At 41.9% G+C, this 18,980-nt stretch overlaps 1 protein-coding gene and 1 long non-coding RNA gene across 8 annotated transcripts; one reads left to right on the top strand and one right to left on the bottom strand.

Moving 5' to 3' along the window:
* Window positions 1-5,540: 5,540 nt before the first annotated feature.
* LOC115529339 (uncharacterized) lies at window positions 5,541-8,710 on the bottom strand. The gene is made up of 3 exons (XR_003973518.1): window positions 8,608-8,710; window positions 5,662-5,759; window positions 5,541-5,558 (listed from the first exon to the last, which is right to left on the bottom strand). It is a non-coding gene; the product is annotated as an uncharacterized LOC115529339 (long non-coding RNA).
* LOC115529338 (SLAM family member 9) lies at window positions 7,263-16,235 on the top strand. 7 transcript variants are annotated; one of them, XM_030337977.1, is made up of 8 exons: window positions 7,263-7,601; window positions 8,193-8,399; window positions 8,651-8,761; window positions 9,454-9,723; window positions 10,312-10,425; window positions 11,243-11,275; window positions 12,049-12,073; window positions 15,848-16,235. In XM_030337977.1, exons 1-7 carry the CDS (start codon window positions 7,565-7,567, stop codon window positions 12,069-12,071), a joined length of 795 nt encoding a protein of 264 aa, XP_030193837.1. In that variant the 5' UTR covers window positions 7,263-7,564; the 3' UTR covers window positions 12,072-12,073; window positions 15,848-16,235. The 7 variants fall into 7 exon arrangements, with proteins under 7 accessions (XP_030193837.1, XP_030193839.1, XP_030193836.1 ...); XM_030337979.1 differs by having other exon boundaries at window positions 11,360-12,073; XM_030337976.1 differs by lacking the exon at window positions 15,848-16,235 and adding an exon at window positions 12,181-12,321.
* Window positions 16,236-18,980: the final 2,745 nt, after the last annotated feature.

The raw sequence follows: 18,980 nt of genomic DNA, 5'->3' as shown, positions 1-18,980 counted from the left end.
GATGAAATGATATTGAGCGGGACATTGACTGTATTATTTAAGGTTGTCATACCGTACCATGTATATAACACATTGAACATTGAACACAAGAAATGGAAGAAATTCCATTCATACCCAGGTACTTTCACCATACATAACTATATAAAAAATAAAAGTGCCTGCGGGAAAATATAAATACAGTACGCAAAAATTTACTTTGACGGAAAGTCCTCCGATTGTGCTTCAGATTCAGATGCCATCAAGAGGGGTCTCTGGTCGTAATCAGTCGCAAGTCCGTCCCTGACCAATCAGCATTCATTAGCAGAATGCTAGCGTGTACAGCCAACAACGGCCCAAACTGCAAGAAATCGAAAGGACATAAGTACTCATTCATTTGACTTTTGAACTATAATCTATATTGAACTTGCGCAATCTACAATAAAATTTGCGCTATTTCAACGACAAGCAGGTGAAAGAGATATATTTAGCCGTCTAGCCCCATAGACGCGTTGGGTCTGTCTGCGTCCTGCAAGACGGAGGCGTAACTTGTAGTAGGAGGCGTAACTTGTAGTCGGAGGAGGCGTAACTTGCACTGGGAGGCGTAACTTGTAGTCGGAGGCGTGTCTAGTACTTTTCTAAATCGCGGAAGTGATCTGTATGTAGCAGTGGTGCGCGGGTACATAAATGACCGCAACTCGGACCTCAAATATTAGGCCTTATATAACAATAATGCACCCGAACCGCTCATTTAAAAATATGCTCTTGATTAGCTTAATCTTGATATGCTCTTGATTAGCTTGATCATAGCCTTACGTGAAACTGACATCCCTGAGTCATATGCATTTAAGAAAAGAAGCCTATTACAATTTTACAATGACATATAATGCATATAGCAGTTTAACGTGGGGAACCTGCTTAAGTTTAGCCTACTTTATCCCTTTATACCTTTAACAAAAAGACAGCAGATAAATAATTAAAGAATTAAAGACAGCAGTTTAATAATTCAAATAATTTTATTGAATACATATTGAAATTTATCGCTTGCTGCATGTTTTCAAGGTCCTGCATGAGATAGAAAACAATGAATTAAACTAAATATTACTGATAGAAACAAGACAAGAACAATGCCACTAACAGGAGGATAGTTATGAGAAAGCCTTCATATTATAGCGTTCACATTACAAGCCTTCATTTTATATATATTTGCCGGTCTTCAATACATGGATTTCTCAGGTACGTCATCACTGTTGCACTGTGCAAACTCGGGGCAGAAAGAAGCAAGCAACATCTACTAGCCTGAGTATTAAGTGACTGTTCAGTGTGCATCTCAAACGTGTGCATCTCAAATGTGGCAGGTCGTAAAGTAATGTAAGCATAGCTAGCACCTTAGAAAGCAGCTTTCATCTTAAAGTCAAATAATTAGATAGACAAAGGCTCAAATATCCAAAAGGTATGTTTGGGAATATGTTGAGGGTGTGTCTGCAAGCCTTCCTGGCTATAGACGGGGGATTAGTAGGCTAACCACAACTAATAAACAATACATTTAAACTGGGCTTTCTGATAGTCATTCTATAATGGTAGATGACTTTCTGCCCCGGATTGCCGTGCCCAGGCGCAAAACCTGCTCAAAGCCTGAAACAGACAACACAAACTTGTTTGCATTTTCAGAATCTTTTGGACTAGAAACCTTATTTGATGATAACAAAGAAAACTGACCTTGCGGTCTGGCTCTTCCACGCTCATGGCCTGATAGAATACAAAGGCATAGTTACAAAGGCAGAGTTACAACAGATATGTTCATGTTTAAGACCCGATTTCAATGAAGATCTCGTGTGAACCGTGATTTACAACGCTTTTTGTTTACCACGAAAAGAGAAAGATCTTGCGTGGACCGCGATTTAGAAAATAACAAGTTACGCCTCCTAGTACAAGTTACGCCTCCTACTACAAGTTACGCCTCCTACTACAAGTTACGCCTCCGTCTTGCAGGACACAGACAGATACTGTTGCCATAGGCCCCGTCCACACGAAGCCGATTTCATGGCGAAACCGCAAATGTCTTGTACGGTTCGGCCTTCCGTCCACACGAAGCCGGCGAATCCGCTGACCGAAACCGCATACTTCTGGAACCACCATGACGTCATCGCCCCACCCCTCGACCCTCTAGCCAATGACTGTTGAGCCCGCGGACTCTCACCCTTTATGCGCATGCTTGCCTCCTCCTCTTATTTATTTTTCTTCTGGATTTCCGTAGCAGAAGCAGCGCCTCTTATGGGCCTAGAATGTGTACTACAGTGTTTCTACAGATCTACCCGGTTTCGCTTGACTCCGTCTTTACGGAGATACTCCGAAACCGGATAGATCGAAACCGTAACGGTTTCGCCCGTTTCGGCTTCGTGTGGACGGGGCCATAGACTCCAATCTGGACTCGCCTGCGATCACCCCCAGTGGATTTCTGATGGAACTACAACCAAGATCGGTACAATGGAAGTGCCCAGGCTCTTCGTAGACGGGCTCTGTTAATATGTATATCTATGGGTGTGAGTACCAAATGTTTTCGGCTGCCAGATCGGCTCGGGGTCCTGCGCTTACTGATGACGTATCGACACTTGACGTATCGACACAAGCCAACGGACAAAACCCGGAAGTGTTTTTTATAAACGGTGCTCAATCAGTTTTGGCTTTGATCAGAGCCCGTTTACGAAGAGCCTGGGTACTTCCTATACGCCCCATTGTACCGATCTTGGTTGAAGTTCCATGAGACATCCACTGGGGTTGATCGCAGGCGAGTCCAGATTGAATGGGAGTCTATGGGGCTAGACGGCTAATTATGCCTCTTTCACCTGCTTGTCGTTGAATATCGCAAATTTTATTGTAGATTCCGCAAGTTCAATATAGATTATGGTTCAAAAGTCAAATGAATGAGTACTTATGTCCTTTCGATTTCTTACAGTTTGGGCCGTTGTTGGCCATACACGCTAGCATTCTGCTAATGAATGCTGATTGGTCAGGGACGGACTTGCGACTGATTACGACCAGAGACCCCTCTTGACGGCATCTGAGGCTGAAGCGCAATCAGAAACGTGTTAACTTCGACTTTCTGTCGAATTCAATTTTTGCGTACTGTATTTATATTTTCCTGCAGGCCCTTTTATTTTTTAGATAGAAATTCTTCCATTTCGTGTGTTAAATAATAAATAATACAGCCAATGTCCCGCTCAATATCATTTCATCTGTCATTGTCTATTTTTCGAAAATAAAGATAGTTTAAAAAAGAAATGCCTCGTAAATGTGCGATGATAAACTACACTAACAGTGGAAACGGATTGTCCGTCTTTTAGTTTCCCAAGGACAGAAAAAGGTAACGTTCTTGCTTGCTCCTGTATGAATGGTCCTAGGCTACCTGAGGCTTCACCTGGTAAGGAAAGTTGCGCTGGAGCCCGGGTAATATCGCACATGGCTTATTCAAGTTGCGCGCTAGACATTCTCTAAAGTGTCGAGACTCAAGCACTTAACTTACCTTAACCGATTGTTCCATACAAATTGTTAGTTAACGATTTAACAACTTCAACATCTGCTATTACAGTCGTTATTTTTTTGTAGGACTTGGGCTAATGACCTTGCACAGAGGGAAAACCATCTACACCACTTGTCATTGATTTATATGCATTCACTGATCTTTACAGATGGATTTGTTTCAAGCCATTGAATATAATTACTCTGCCCTGCAACACATTATAAGCTACACATGTTTGTTAAATGAGAAATATGGTCTGGGTCAAATTGAAACAGTAACAGTTGTATAACAGTAATTATACAAACATTATACCAACATTGCAACAGGCAAGTTTATTCAAACATCACACTAACAAGAACACAATAAGAACAGTAACTAATAAAAAAAAAAAAAAAGAGAAATGATTTAACAACACTGAACATACTGAACAGAGGCAGGGGAAAAGGACAGAGGAAGAAGACTTGTCCGTTGTCACAGCATCAAGGTCCAACTGTAGAGATCAAGAAAGGAAGAGGCATGAGGAGGAGTACAACAGAACACTGCTCTCTAGCAGATTGTTTACTGATGTAAACTAAATTGATGCAGTCTTAAAATTATGATTCTAATTCAGGTTTCTATTTTAGGAGAAAGAAATGGCTCATAATCGTTACTAAAAAAAAGCTTTATCATCGGCACTAGTGAGGATTAGAAAAAACACTCTCTGTAAGTAACATACATATGTAAAACATTCGCGCATTTCTTTTTTTTACATTAGCTCACTAAAACTCTGTAACTAGGGTATTAAGCAAAAAAAAGCATTACCTCCAACAGCTGGTGTTATCGTTGCGGGAAAAGGGAAGTGCTTTAGAAACTGCCGTAAAGCAGTACCTCTGACAGTATGACAATGTGTGACGTCATCGCATGTTTTTAACCCCTTTTTAGAACAGATACGTGACCTTAAAAAATGCAATATTCAGCTGAGTTTATTATCTTAGCCCCACCTTTTGATAGCAACTTTCAAATTACTTGACAAAAAATTACATCGTAAGAAAAGTGGATTCTGAGGATAAAACCCCGTTGGCTCCAATTCATTCTGGACTCGCCTGCGAGCGCCCCGCGTGGTCAGAGATTATTACTGCAACCAGTCCAGAAAACCGGAACTAACCAGCGAGTGCCCATTCTCCTCATATTAGACATTCTCTGCTTTGATTTCATTGAACGGAGCCCGTTCTCTCACAAAGCCATTGGAAACACGTCTAAAAGCACTGATGAATGCAGATTTTTATTTTCACATATGTCAAAGTAAGGATTGGCATTGTTAAAGTTAGATATTAAGACAGTTTTTTCTAGTTTATATTAACTGAAAATGAAGAACTTGGACAGTCATATGATTGATGAGATTTTATTTGCTTATAGCAAAACAGAATAAATAAGGCAATACATTGATACAACTGAGGAACAGCTTAATGTAAATCCATAAACGTTTAGATCCCATGGTGAATTGAGGATGAATTCATGAATGTGTTCATATTATATTATATATTCATCCTATTCCTTGAAAATAGATTATTTTTTTTATGATTTTCCAGATGTTAAAATGAATTGTATCCTTGACTATACAACTAATAACAATAAATAATGTAACATTTTCCTCGTTTCCACTAGGTGTATCTTTGCTCTATAATTTAACAAACATCTGTTAAGTATTAAAAATGTCAAGGTAGGGCTATAAGAATGTATATAATGTGTTATCACATTCATGAATATATCCTCAATTGGCCGTGGGATCAAAACATGTTGTTTTGATGGATTTACACTGAGCTGTATGTGTGTATGTGAATTGCAGTGTATGTGTTTGGATACACACACGGGCACACACACTGACATATTTGTATATTATATATTTTTTTATTCATGTGGCCTGAAGTGGCGATATCGCGCAGGTGTATTTCCACAGGCTCGGAAAACAACAGTCATCAAGCCATATCTCCACTCCTCTCGACGGGAAGGGGGGGGGGGGGGGGGGGGGGGGGGGGGGGGGGGGGGGGGGGGGGGGGGGGGGGGGGGGGGTGGGGAATGCCATCTGAAAGAAGCAGAGGTGTGCAGATATATTTATCTTGAGACCTTCAACTTCATACAATTAGTCTCGTCAGGGATTTGTATCCATATTTACAACTTAAATGTACTTATGATTTTGGACGGCAGATGTCATCACAGTACCCCCCGTCGTAGCTGTCGGAATATATTAATTCCAGTTTGCCTCTTTTCCCTGTACCAATATATCCTAAAACAGAAAAAAAAAAAATGAAATTATAGTCTAACGACACACTTTGCATGTAGTCTATAGAGGTATGACCTCAACACTTAATGTACTGACGCATAAGATTAGGGACTTGGAGCCGCAACAGTTGAGTGGAGGCTACCTCGAGAACAACTTATGGCATTCTGGAATTTATGTTATCACCTCCCGTTCCAGTAGTCCGTCTGTTCATAAGGAGGAATGGGTGTTTTGTCAAGCAAGTAGAGAGTGGCTTACTTGAGTTATATTACGGCAACCCGATGCCGTTGCCTCCCATAAAACGTTGCTGCTTAAAGTCCCTATTATCAAAGTTAAGACTCTGTGCAGACTTTGTAGAGCCGACCCCAGCCATGCAGGTCCCAATTAGCTTAATCTTGATATGCTCTTGATTAGCTTAATCATAGCCTTACTTGAAACTGACATCCCTGAGTCATATGCATTTAAGAAAAGAAGCTTATTACAATTTTACAATGACATGTAATGCATATAGCAGTTTAACGTGGGGAACATGCTTAAGTTTAGCCTACTTAATCCCTTTATACCTTTAACAAAAATACTGCAGATTAATAATTCAAAGAATTAAAGACAGCAGATTAATAATTCAAATAATTTTATTGAATACATATTGTTATTGATCGCATATATGCTGCATGTTTTCAAGTTCCTGCATGAGATAGAAAACAATGAATTAAAATAAATATTACTGATAGAAACAAGACAAGAACAATGTCACTAACAGGAGGATAGTTATGAGAAAGCCTTCATATTATAGCGTTCACAGTACAAGCCATCATTTTATATATATTTGCCGGTCTTCAATACATGGATTTCTCAGGTAGCCTACGTCATCACTGTTGCACTGTGCAAACTCGGGGCATAAAGAAGCCAGCAACATCTACTAGCCTGTACAGTATAGAGTATTTTGTGACTGTTCAGTGTGCATCTCAAACGTGTGATTCGAACTAACTTCACAGAGGTGGCGAAAGATTGGGTTTCTTCCAATGTTAAAACAGTAGGCCTAAGCGTTCGAACATTTCGTAAATAATGTTAAACAGTATCACAACCACAAGTTGTCTGCCCTAGTTCTAGAGTTCATTAAGCTTGTAAAAAAAAAAAAAAAAAACCATTCTTATTCATCCACTTCTTTTTACTTACCGACATGATGAATATCTGAAGATCCGACTTCAAGGAAGATCTTGTGTGAACCGTGATTTACAAGGCTTTTTTTTTACCGCGAAAAGAGAAGATCTCGCGTGGACCGCGATTTAGAAAAGTACAAGTTACGCCTCATAGTACAAGTTACGCCTCCTACTACAAGTTACGCCCACTACAAGTTACGCCTCCGTCTTGCAGGACGCAGACAGACCCTACTCATGAATTGAGGGACCCGTCCAAAGCCCGCTAAAACGACTGCAATACCAGGCTTGGCCTCTGAGCACTGTTGGATTGCGGAAGTATGCACTGTTCCTGGAGGCTTGTAGAAGACGCATGATGCTACACTGCTGATATGAATGCATGACGGGATGAGGTCACTGACATCCTGTTGGTCAGATAAGAACAGAACGTCTATTCGACACAAGTCTCTTTTTTAACGTTTAACGTGCAAAGGGAAGCATCAATGAACCCTAACCCTTAACTGTAGAGATGTATATATAAACTACTTTTTTCAGAATAGACAAATTATTTGATGTGCATTAACCAATAACGGTTCACATTCTGAACATTGGCTTGTCGTTGGGCGTTTATGAATAAAGGAAGAGAAGACTCATTTGTCAGTTGACCCTCCAGCTATGTGGCTTCCACTTCTCTTTTTCCAACTGCTCGGAGGTAAGTTTGTTATTTGAACTCAAATTGAAGGATTCTGTATATTGTTCAATTAAATTAAATCGAATTTAAGGGTGTTGTGTACGATTCTGTCTGATGGGCAAGTTATTAATCATGTACCTTTTTATTACATACCCAATATCTATGGTTACTGTTATGAAAATAAGTGGTTAGGATTCGGGTAAACCGATGATTGAGGGCTTAGTTTCTCAGACATAGTATTACACAACTGCGAGTGGCACCCCCCCCCCCCCCCCCCCCCCCCCCCCCCTCCTTAGAACACTTTATTATTAACTTAGAACACATTATTATTAATTTAAAATATCAGCCCCTAGAGCAGGCTGTTCTACTATTTTTTACATCTTGGGGTGCTTGTCCTTTTACTTCAATTCAATTCATTCCACCCAAATGGAGTTTTGCCAAACGTATAAGCTGCATGTATTTTAGCCTACGCCGTGCCGCCCACTTGGCCAGGTCACCGCTGAAGATGACGGGTTTCATCAATGCATTTCGAAAAACAGTGTGTCCAGGGACTTGACTTGCGAGCAGGTAAAGAGCTACAGAAACCGATGGGCTTGTGGCTTGTTCTTCTAGTGGTGGGATCGAACCAGCAGGTCCTCGGCTTCCTTGGAGAAAGCGTGACCCTGTCCCCTGCCCTAGATGTGACCCAGCGGAATATTTCCTCCATCAAATGGCTCATCCTGTCCAACGACACATGGATCGCGACCTACCAAGGCGGGATAACCAACACCAACCATTTCTGGCAGTACAGGGGAAGGCTCAACCTCGACATCTCGTCAGGTGTGTGTGTGTGTACAGTATATCTCAAATGGCTTGACCCTCTTAATGTTACGGATTTGATTCTGATTAAGAATATATGCACAGACCGTGAAACGTATTTTGAAAAACTTTTCATAAAGGCGTCCACCAAATTGCTTATGCTATACATTAAAGTCACAAAGGAAATAAATTGCATTCATTATAACAGGCGTGTCTCCTCATCCATCACCTTGATGTGCTGTTTGATTTTGTTTTCCCGCTTTTGATACCAGGTGACCTGACGATCAAAAATCTGATCAAAAAGGATGCCATGAAGTACGTTTTTGAAGTTGGTTTCCAAGGAGATGAAGAAATCAGCCGCAAGTTTGTCCTCAGAGTTGAACGTAAGAGTGGCTTTACTTTACCGTATTCACAATTGTAGTGGTTTGGGCTGCCAACAGGTACTGGGTTTGAACCCAATGTCGTTTTTAACTGTTCCCTATGAGGACAGGGCGTATGTGGAAGCCTAAAAAAAATACCCTGCACCCAGCGTCTTCTTTCAGAGCGCTCCACCTTATCTGTGCGGCCGCTCTCAGTGCCTATCTTAGCCGCTCCCATATCTCAACGTTGCAGAAAGGCGCTGCTGTCGTCACTGTCGTGGATTTTCAGGCAACCAATGGTATATAAGATATGGCGGGACTCGTCATCCTCGTGATCAAGAAAATGGAGGAGATTCTTGTTCTTGCCCTATCAGTCTTTGCAGAACTTTATGATCTGTCAAATATAAATAATGATAAGCAAACTTTTCTACCAGAAGAAAATGCTATGTGGACACCGGGCCTAACTGGTCTGGTCCTAAATGCCTGTTGGATAAAAGCTAAAGTTAGTTAGAAATTTATTGTCCCGTTGGGGAAATTGTTCTCAGTGAAAAGACACATACACATGACCGTTAACAAACGACCTCATAGTTACATGAGTTACAAAAAACTGCTGCATTCGGGACAGTTTAGTTGTATTTTTAGACGGATGTGGAGGTTCAGGAGCAAAATCTCAGTCTAAAACGTTCCGGTAAACGGCATGTTCCCTCTGCGTGCAGAACGCCTCGCGCAGCCTCGGGTCACCAAGCACCACGGCTGGTCGGAGGACGGCAGCTGCACGGTGACACTCCTGTGCTCCTCGCCGAACGCTTCCGTGAACTTCACTTGGAGCTCCACGCCTCTCGCCACGATCCTGTTCGAGGGGTTCCGTGCAAATACTGCCTACCTCCTGGCCTCCATGCGAGCAGACCAAGTGGTCAGCTTCACCTGCAACACCGCCACAGCGCTGGAGTCCACCAGCGACACTCTTAATGTCGAGTGTGTTCGCGGTAAGTCCGCCCCATTTCAGATTCAGAGTTCTAGGTATTGCTAAATTGGATCGCAGTATTCATTTTGGACAAGAATAAAAAAATAACGTAACTGAGATGTGTCAAGTGGGGAGATGGATGGCTCTTCAGAAAACAGAAGTTAAACTGAAACAGTTTGAGGGAGGAACGATCACAAGTTCTCCAAGCACTTTGAGGAACTCAAGGCACTCATACTTTGACTTCTTGGAAAGGGGATCAGTGTTTTGGCTACGCCCACTCATTTAGTTCCCCTAAGTGTCCGTTTCCATGCATGAACCTTTGTAGCAGCTACCCAACAGAACCCTAACCCTAACCCAATAATTTAATAATTCATTTTTTTTACAAACCGGTACAGGTACTTAGTGCCCTACGCAATCTGCGTACTCTGCGTATAGGGAGCGGCGGCTCAGTTAGAAACTATTGTGTCCGCATTTAGCCACTACAATGAGTAGCTTTCACATGAAATGTAAGCGCTTTCTGAGACCTCAACTTGATCTCATTTGCAGGTGAAAACGCTTTTTGACTCTGCTTCTCTTATCTGTCTCTCTCTCGTTCTCGATCCATCTTAAGAGCCAATCCCAAAGCCCACACCGCACCCTCCCCATTGTGTTGCCTTTGGTTATGGTGTTCTCCTTGGGAGCTGCCTTGGTATTCTGCTTGCGATGATAACGTATATCCTCAGAGGTGAGTGTCAAGACAATAAGCCATATGGGATTGTTTGTTGTGGAAGTAAAAAAAGGACAGTCTAGTCCCACACATTTTTTTTTGTTTTTGGCCCAAGTGCTGTCGTCTCCCCCCAGAAGTAGGCCCGCAGAATCTTAGATAAGGATAACACAATTTCAAAAATTAGTCTGAACATAAACCACTATTTAAGATAGGCCTATAACCTATAGATTACATCTTCCCCGGATGGGGTGTTACCTCCTTCTTCCTACGGTTGACATGACGTTTTAAAAGAAGAAACATTTTGAAATGTATTAATAAGCCACTGTCTGTGTCAGCAGCTTGACTCAGGGAAATACCAAAGGTCCCATGAAATACCACCAAGTGTGGTGTGATTAGCCATTACAAGCCGTTTTGAAAGTCTGTCTATTATGACATCACAGGTGGGCGTGTCCACCTAGATGTGTGCTGGATAGCTCAGTCTACCAGCATACCCAGTGGACTGTAGAAATCGTTCCTCATCTATCCGTCACACATCTAGGTGGACACGCCCACCTGTGATGTCATAAGAGGCTAAATTGCTTGTAACGGTTAATTACAGCATACCTGGTGAAATGTCATAGACCCTTTAAGTGAAAACATCATTTACGTTCAGATTATCAACTGCAACTGGAGAGAGATTAAATTTTAGTTTTAAATTATCTAGTTACAACGTACTATTCGGTGTATACTTTACACCTGCATTTACGATCAGACTGACACTAGTTGCGACAGGTTGCATATTTTTAAACTTACTATTACAAGCTAGTTTAAAAAACTTATAATTTTGTTATTGCAGAAAGAATTGAAGATTGTATTTACTATCTCACCGGTAAGTAAATATTTTTCCCTTTTGTAAATGAAGTTGCAAATTATAAATTACCTAAAAAATCCCACTATTCTTTCTATTTTCCAGATAAGTGATGTGCAACAAACAAACCATATTCTTCTCTAATATGTATTCTGGCATACAGAGGGGTTTGGATGACTGGTCCGTTTGTCTCAATTGGCTTACTGATTATGTGGCTTAACCTGATCTAAATAACCCTTACGGTATTTAACCCTTCAAATGGAGCACCACTTCCCTCACAGAGAATATAATCTCTGAAAACAAATGTGTCCAAATGAAGATTGTGGTATTTGAAGCATTCTGGTCTCTGTTTGTAGTCTGAGTAATCTTGACCAATCAAGTTCGTGCATGCTGTGGTTGCATGCAGATAAACTGTCCGTGTGGAGAGCAACAATCCCGGGTCCCATCGGCAAGCGCTGACGACAGTTGCGCTTTTTTCTTTGCCTTGATATCGTTCTATAGAGACTAGTGGAGAAAATGATGTTAACGTCACTAAAAGAGGTTACGTTGAGGTAGTTATGATGCATCTTAAATTATTACAATTTAAGTTTCAACCTAGCTAGTTACAGCGGAGGAGTGTGAACTTTGCACTTGAACTTATGAACAGGTTTACCATGGAGAGGCTGCGAGAGGCTAACTATTACTATAACATCAGCGGGTGTCCATACAGGTTTGATTTTGACATCAGCCTAGCGGTTAGTTTGCGGTGTGTTCTAAATGACACAAAGTCACGCCTTTTCTATTTTTTTTCCAAGGTAAACGAGGCCGGTCAAGCTAACGGTAAGTTCTCCTTAAATGTATTCAACCACAGGTGACACTGGTTTCGAAATTTGGGCCTGGCCTTTTGACCCTGCGTATGTTTCTCTCCCAAATGAATGAATGAATAGAATCAACAGCTAAATGATTATCATTTCACTTCTGTGGCGACCGAAGAGAACAAGACTTTATGAATGAAGGATCCAGTATGGCAGTATGTTGGTTGATTTGTTAATATATTAAACAGTGTTAATTCGTTTTTTTGTTTTAAAGGCTTTTGTGTGCTTTTTTTATTTGTAATTAGTATTTTACTCTGGGGATGGGTTTCTTAAGGTGGTCTGGTGAGGAGCTGCTCAGAGATCCTGGGTTTTGGTTGGCCGAGACGGGTTCTTGGGTTCCTTAATTCAATTTAATTTTCAAAATAGTGTGGACTTTGGATTTGAGTGACCTCTTCATTTAATCTTTTTTTCAACTCTCCGAAACCAAATGGTAAAAATCCTTTGTTCAAAAATATTTGTTTCCCAGATCTCTCCCAATTTATTCCAACAATTATCATCAGGCTGCAAATGGTTCAACAAGCTTGAAGGGATACAGAGATATGGGCCTCTGACTGTTTTACCCAGATTCAGACATGTTGCTTTATTCCAAATTCTTCACTGTGCATCCAGAAGGGGAGTGTGCGAGAGGCATTCGATTTAAGCCATTTTCCATAGCATGAACAGGAGCTAGGCTACTGTATCTCTGCAAGTCAATGGAAGATGCTAACGCCACCTTCTGGACAGAAGATTATGTGTTTGGATTTAAAGGTGCCATGGCATGAAAATCTCAATTTTTTGAGGTTTTCTAACATAAATATGAGTTCCCCTAGCCTGCCTATGGTCCCCCAGTGGCTAAAACTTGCGTTCGGTGTAAAACGAGCACTAGGTGTTCTGCTCGCCTTTGAAAAAACGGAGGCTCAAGCGTGCTGATTTGGAATGTGGTTTCATATGTCGTCACATAGCATCTAAGCTCCTCCCCTTACTCTCCCTGGCCCGCCCAGAGAATTTGACCCGCCAATGAGACACGACCGTGCAAGCGCCACATGTGTGTGTGTGTGTGTGAATACGCACACTGTAACGCAAGTGTTTCTTGCCGGTTCTTTGACGTCTCTTGTATTTCCACAACGAGACTGTAGTGGGGGTTATCTCAGCCATGGTTGAGAATGAATTGGGGGAAAGGAACTTTGGCTATGACTCCCTCAAGAACATGAACCACGACATGGAGGAGAAAGGGTTTGTTGACCGCGAATGTCTCTCGCTTGAGCCCCGCTTCCCGCTGCCGAGGGACCGCTAACGAGGGACCACCGCCTCGCCGCTGCAGGAGGTGGAGGTGCCTAAGCGCTGCCCGGCAACAAAGCCCTTTCTCCTCCATGTCGACTTCAGATTGATGTGGACGTGGAAGAACCAGGAACGTCGGAGAACCCAACGCGGTCGTTTGAGATTCATAACATAATATGGATATCTATGTATATGATATTATTTAGAGATAGAGCCAGACACCCAGCAGCGCATTTGGGGGAAGCTCAATGTGCGACTTGCTCGGAGTGGCTGTAACTCTGCACCACGGCTGAATTTCGAACGTCTTTGAATACTGTCTTAGTGGCCCACTAATACCTATATTAAAGCATCCATAAAATAGCATGTCATGGCACCTTTAAACCAAGTCTGAATCTGGGAGAAACTGGCAATGTCATGAATAATTGTGTATAAAGTCAACTTGATGCTTAAAATGTTCATTGTTTTAAGCATTTAGGCAATTTAAGCATGTTTGTCAGCCGGTATTTGACAGTTTGAATACTCACCGATGTTATTTGTTGGTGATGTTTCCCAAATGCTAGTCTTATCAACAATCTGTATATACACTAGAGAATAGTTAGAAAATACAAATCTGTTTAATGATCTGTACACACAAATTTTAAGCATTTGGTTTTATGAAAATGCAATCGCATTTGGCTTTGTATATTTAGACGTCTTCTGCAACAGGGACCACCTTGAGCCAGCGGCAGCTCTGGAGGTCTTCTGTTAGGAGGGAGGGTCCATAAGGCGGCTTTGCTGAATTGTGTTATAGATGGTGTTTCAAATGTTCTGTTGGGGAGAGATGGGTAAACGCAGTATAGGGCTCCTAAATCGATTTAAATCAAAACCAAAGCTGAAAAATATGGTGTTAAGTATATATGTTGACTCAATGCAATTTCTAATTTCAGAATGAAACATATTTGAATTGCAATCCTTAATATATATGCATTGATCTGTAAAAAATATGCCTTATTTTACAAATTTTGTAGTAACTTTTTTAATCTCATCCTGTGTGATCCCTGGACATGTGTACCACTGCACGCATTGCCTTTTCTCAGGACTGAATTCTCTACGAGTGGTGACTAGTTCAAATTACATTAGCATCGGCCCTTTAAGGAAACCTTGAAAGTATTACATGACTTTTCAAGCCATTTCAATACATTGATCGCTTTCACAAGGACCTTTTTCTCAAGAGGAAAAGTGTGTTTTCTCACCTCCTGCTGTGGGGGACTAGATTCCATGTTGTGGACCAGTTCATAGAGTGGTCCCACTCCCAGACTCAGCTCATCCTGTGATGTAGTCTTGAAAGCATACACAAACGGTCACACATCTTAGAAAAATCGTATTCTGTTAAAACATCCCTTAATGTCCGTAGAAAATAGGCCCCATGTATCCGTGAACAAATCCGCAGCACTTCCCTATTTCTTTTCAACATTTTCAATGCTGTCATACAGGGTGTCCATAGCTTCTGGTGCTGCAGAATAGAGTACATTTTTATCCGTTTGGACATACATGGTTAGTGGCAAGTGTAAAATACAAGCACATATTGAATTAAATATGCTTTAAAATCATTGTCTACATAGAAATATCGCTATAATCTGTTAAATTAAAGGGGCACTCTCAAAGGTGTCCCTTTTGAGACACCTTTGGTGATGAGCTGCAATTTCTCGCACATAAACATTGTCGTTACCTACACCCAATTCGCATTGCTCATAATACTGCATATGAAAGGGCTTTCCTCAGTGGACCATAGGCTCAATCACCATTGGTTTACCCCACTCAGCATAGATAATGACATTTAATTTATGCATGTACATGAAAATGTATGAGTTTTCCACTTTAATGACACCCTCAGGCACTTAAAACAAGCTGATAATAAACATGAACAGATTATAATATTGTCAAGAAGATCAAATAACCGTGCTTTTTTCCGCCTCGAACTGACCAAAACCAGTACCAGGACCAGTACTCCCAGCCTAGTTGGGTTGTAGATTCAGATCTGTGGAATTGTAGTGCTCTGATCTGTGGGGCCAACATAATGTATTCATGAGAAAACAGGTTATCACCTGGGACTGAAGCCCACTTTTGGGACTGAAGCCCCGAATGTCACCTCAAAAGCACCAGATCTTTCTTAAACTGACATTAAGTGGGTCGCCATTGCCATGCTACGATCGCACGGCCCCGCCCCCCTCCCCCGGACTTTGGTGAAAGCAGAGCCCGTCTGCTACAACCGATCTTGGTTGTAGTTCCATTAGACATCCACTGGGGGTGATCGCGGACGAGTCCAGATTGAATGGGAGTCTATGGGGCTAGACGGCTAAATATATCTCTTTCACCTGCTTGTCGTTGAAATATCGCAAATTTTATGTTATTTTATGTAATTTTATGTATTCCCCAAGTACAATATAGATTATAGTTCAAAAGTCAAATGAATGAGTACTTATGTCCTTTCGATTTCTTACAGTTTGGGCCGTTGTTGGCCTTACACGCTAGCATTCTGCTAATGAATGCTGATTGGTCAGGGACGGACTTGCGACTGATTACGACCAGAGATGGCATCTGAAGCTGAAGCACAATCAGAAACATTATCTTAAGGAGGACCTTCCGTCAAAGTTAATTTTTGCGTGATGTATTTGTATTTTCCTGCTGGCACTTTTATCTTTTATATAGTTATGTATGGTGAAAGTACATGGGTATAAATGGGATTTCTTCCATTTCTTGTGTTCAATGTTCAATGTGTTATATACATGATACGGTATGACAACCTTAAATAATACGGTCAATGTCCCGCTCAATATCATTTCATCTGTCATTGTCTATTTTTCGAAAATAAAGACAGTTTTAAAGAAAAATGCCTCGTAAATGTGCAATGATAAACTGCTCCAACAGTGGACGGATTGTCCTTCTTTTCGTTTCCCAAGGACAGAATAAGGTAACGTTCTTGCTTGCTCCTGTATGAATGGTCTTTGGCTACCTGAGGCTGCACCTGGTAGGGAAAGTTGCGCTGCCTGGAGCCCCGGTAAAATCGCACATGGCTTATTCAAGTTGCGCGCTAGACATTCTCTAAAGTGTCGAGACTCAAGCACTTAACTTACCTTAACCGATTGTTCCATACAAATTGTTTGTTAACGATTTAACAACTTCAACATCTGCTATTACTGTAGTTTCATATTCACCACTTGTCATTGATTTATATGCATTCACTGATCTTTACAGATGGGTTTGTTTTAAGCCATTGAATTTAATTTCTCTGCCCTGCAACACATTATAAGCTACACATGTTTTATAAATTAGAAATATGGTCTAGGTCTAATTGAAACAGTAATTATACAAACATTATACCAACATTGCAACAGGCAAGTTTATTCAAACATCACACTAACAACAACACAATAAGAACAGTAACTAATAGTAAATAAACAAAAAAATGCGAAATGATTTAACAACAAGGCCCCGTTTACACAAGGACGCTTGCGGGTGAAAACGACAAAGTATTTTATCGGAAGTGCCTTTCGTTTTGAGGGTGACAGCGTTTTTTGTGCATGAAAACGCATAAATCTGAAACCACACTCCAGAGTGGAAAAGTTGAATACGCTCCGCCGTAGCGTTTCCGTCTACACTGCCAAGACGCAAAACACTGCTCAGATCTGCTCAGGTCGCGTACGCGTTTACGTCACATACATGTGCCAGTACAAGGATATAAACAAACATGTCAGATTATTTCCAAGCACCTTCAAGCTGCTCTGGCAGCTCTAAAGGTACGGCCACACCAACCGCGTTACTCGCGTAAGACCAGTGGCGTGCACAGACATTTTGGGGGGCAGGTGCTCAGTGAAAAATAAGGGCACTTTGTGCCGTGTTACGTCCCCTAAGTGGGCTAGGGGGTAAGGGGAGTAACATAGTACCATGTCAAAAACAGTAGGAGTCATGTAGTCCAAGTTAAGGGTGTTTATTGCCAAACTCAAGCGCTTGTCTTCAGGGAGATCCACGGGCAAAAACAACAAACAAAAGCCTATCCCTGACTAGAAACAAAAGACAACATTCTAAATTAAAGAAAAGTACATGTTCTAATCCTCCCTAGCAACACAGAACCAGGAGAAAAGTGGGAACAAACATAATGGCAGGCTTCCTGGCTCAACACAAAACAAAGACTAAAGAGCTGCTAAACAGTTGACGTGACAGGGATACCGGGCAGCAGGCGACAGCATGCAACAGCAGACAGCGGCAGGTCTCCAGGTGTGCACAGTCTAGAGGTGGGGCTGAAGGGGTGGAGCCGAGGGTCTCGAGCTAAAGGCAGCATACACAAAATCACATTAGAACACATGGGTATGAAACATGCAGCATGTGGAACTGCCGGCTGCCATATTATAGCAGTGTGAGATTTTTTTTTTTAAAGCGTCATTTTGAAGTGAAGAGTGATCATTATCACTTTCTAAAGCAGCAACCTCCTCGGTGCCATGTCTTTAAAGATGTTGATGACCTCACTATGATTGATCTTGATATATTTTTCTATAGCAAGCAGGAGAAGGTCAGAGAGCCGTTCTTCTCCACACAGACTTCTTAGTTTAGTTTTGATAATTTTCAGCTTTGAAAATGATCTCTCCACAGAAGCATTTGTCACTGGCAATGTTGCATCGATTTTTATCATCTTCACAAAGGCAGGAAAGATGAGCTGGCCACTGTTTTCCCTCAGTATGGCAAAGATTTCTTTGAGGTCCTTTGCAGGAAAGCTGGAGTGGAACACCTTTAGTTCTGTCTTCAGCTGGTCCTCGTCTTCTCCATAGAGATCACAGAGGATGCGGACAGCTTCCTTGGATTCTGAGTTTGGCGTGCTTACCCAGTTGGCATGTACCGTTAAGGGGTGGAAGGACTGAATGATTCTAGCAGTGGGACTTCCAGTGTTGAATCTCCTGTTTAGCTCCTCAGTCACAGTATCCAGAAAGGAGGATTAGGGTGCAAACAATACACTCTAGACTCAATTAATTTATGTGTTACATCGCTGGTTGGGCAGGGCAGGGGAGTAGGTGTGTGTGGGCAGCAGCTGTGAACTGCTGCTGCAACCGTTTGTGTCCGCTCTGCGCGTTCACGTTGACAAAGGAAGAGAGGTGTGTGCGAGGAAGGGGGGGGGGGGGGATATATTTTGGGGCATTATTATCACACGTTTTTAATTGTCAAGCCTTTATAGATGATAATGTCGGCATGGGCCACATGCACTGTTTAAAAAAAATACCGCCTTGGGTCTACCTGTGCACGCCACTGAAGGTGCGAACACACCAAGCGCGTACCTCGCGTACCATGTACGCGCGTGCGTGTACGCGTCTCATACGCGCGTAAACCAATGGTTCCCTATGGAAAAATTGACGATTTTATACGCAAGGTACGCGGGTAACGCGTTTGGTGTAGCCGCACCTTAACGGTACGGCCACACCAAACGCGTTACTCGCGTTAGGGGCGTCAAAATTCGGCATTTTTGCATAGGGAACCATTGGTATAGGTGCGTAGACGCGTTACATGCGATGAAGCGTCGCGTTATGGTACGGCCACACCAACCGCGTTGCTCGCGTTAGGGGCGTTGAAAATCGGCATTTTTGCATAGG

Source organism: Gadus morhua, chromosome 17 (genome assembly GCF_902167405.1).
Source record: "Gadus morhua chromosome 17, gadMor3.0, whole genome shotgun sequence".
In the NCBI taxonomy this organism is placed as follows: Eukaryota; Metazoa; Chordata; class Actinopteri; order Gadiformes; family Gadidae; genus Gadus; species Gadus morhua.
This window is presented reverse-complemented; position numbering and strand designations above follow the sequence as displayed.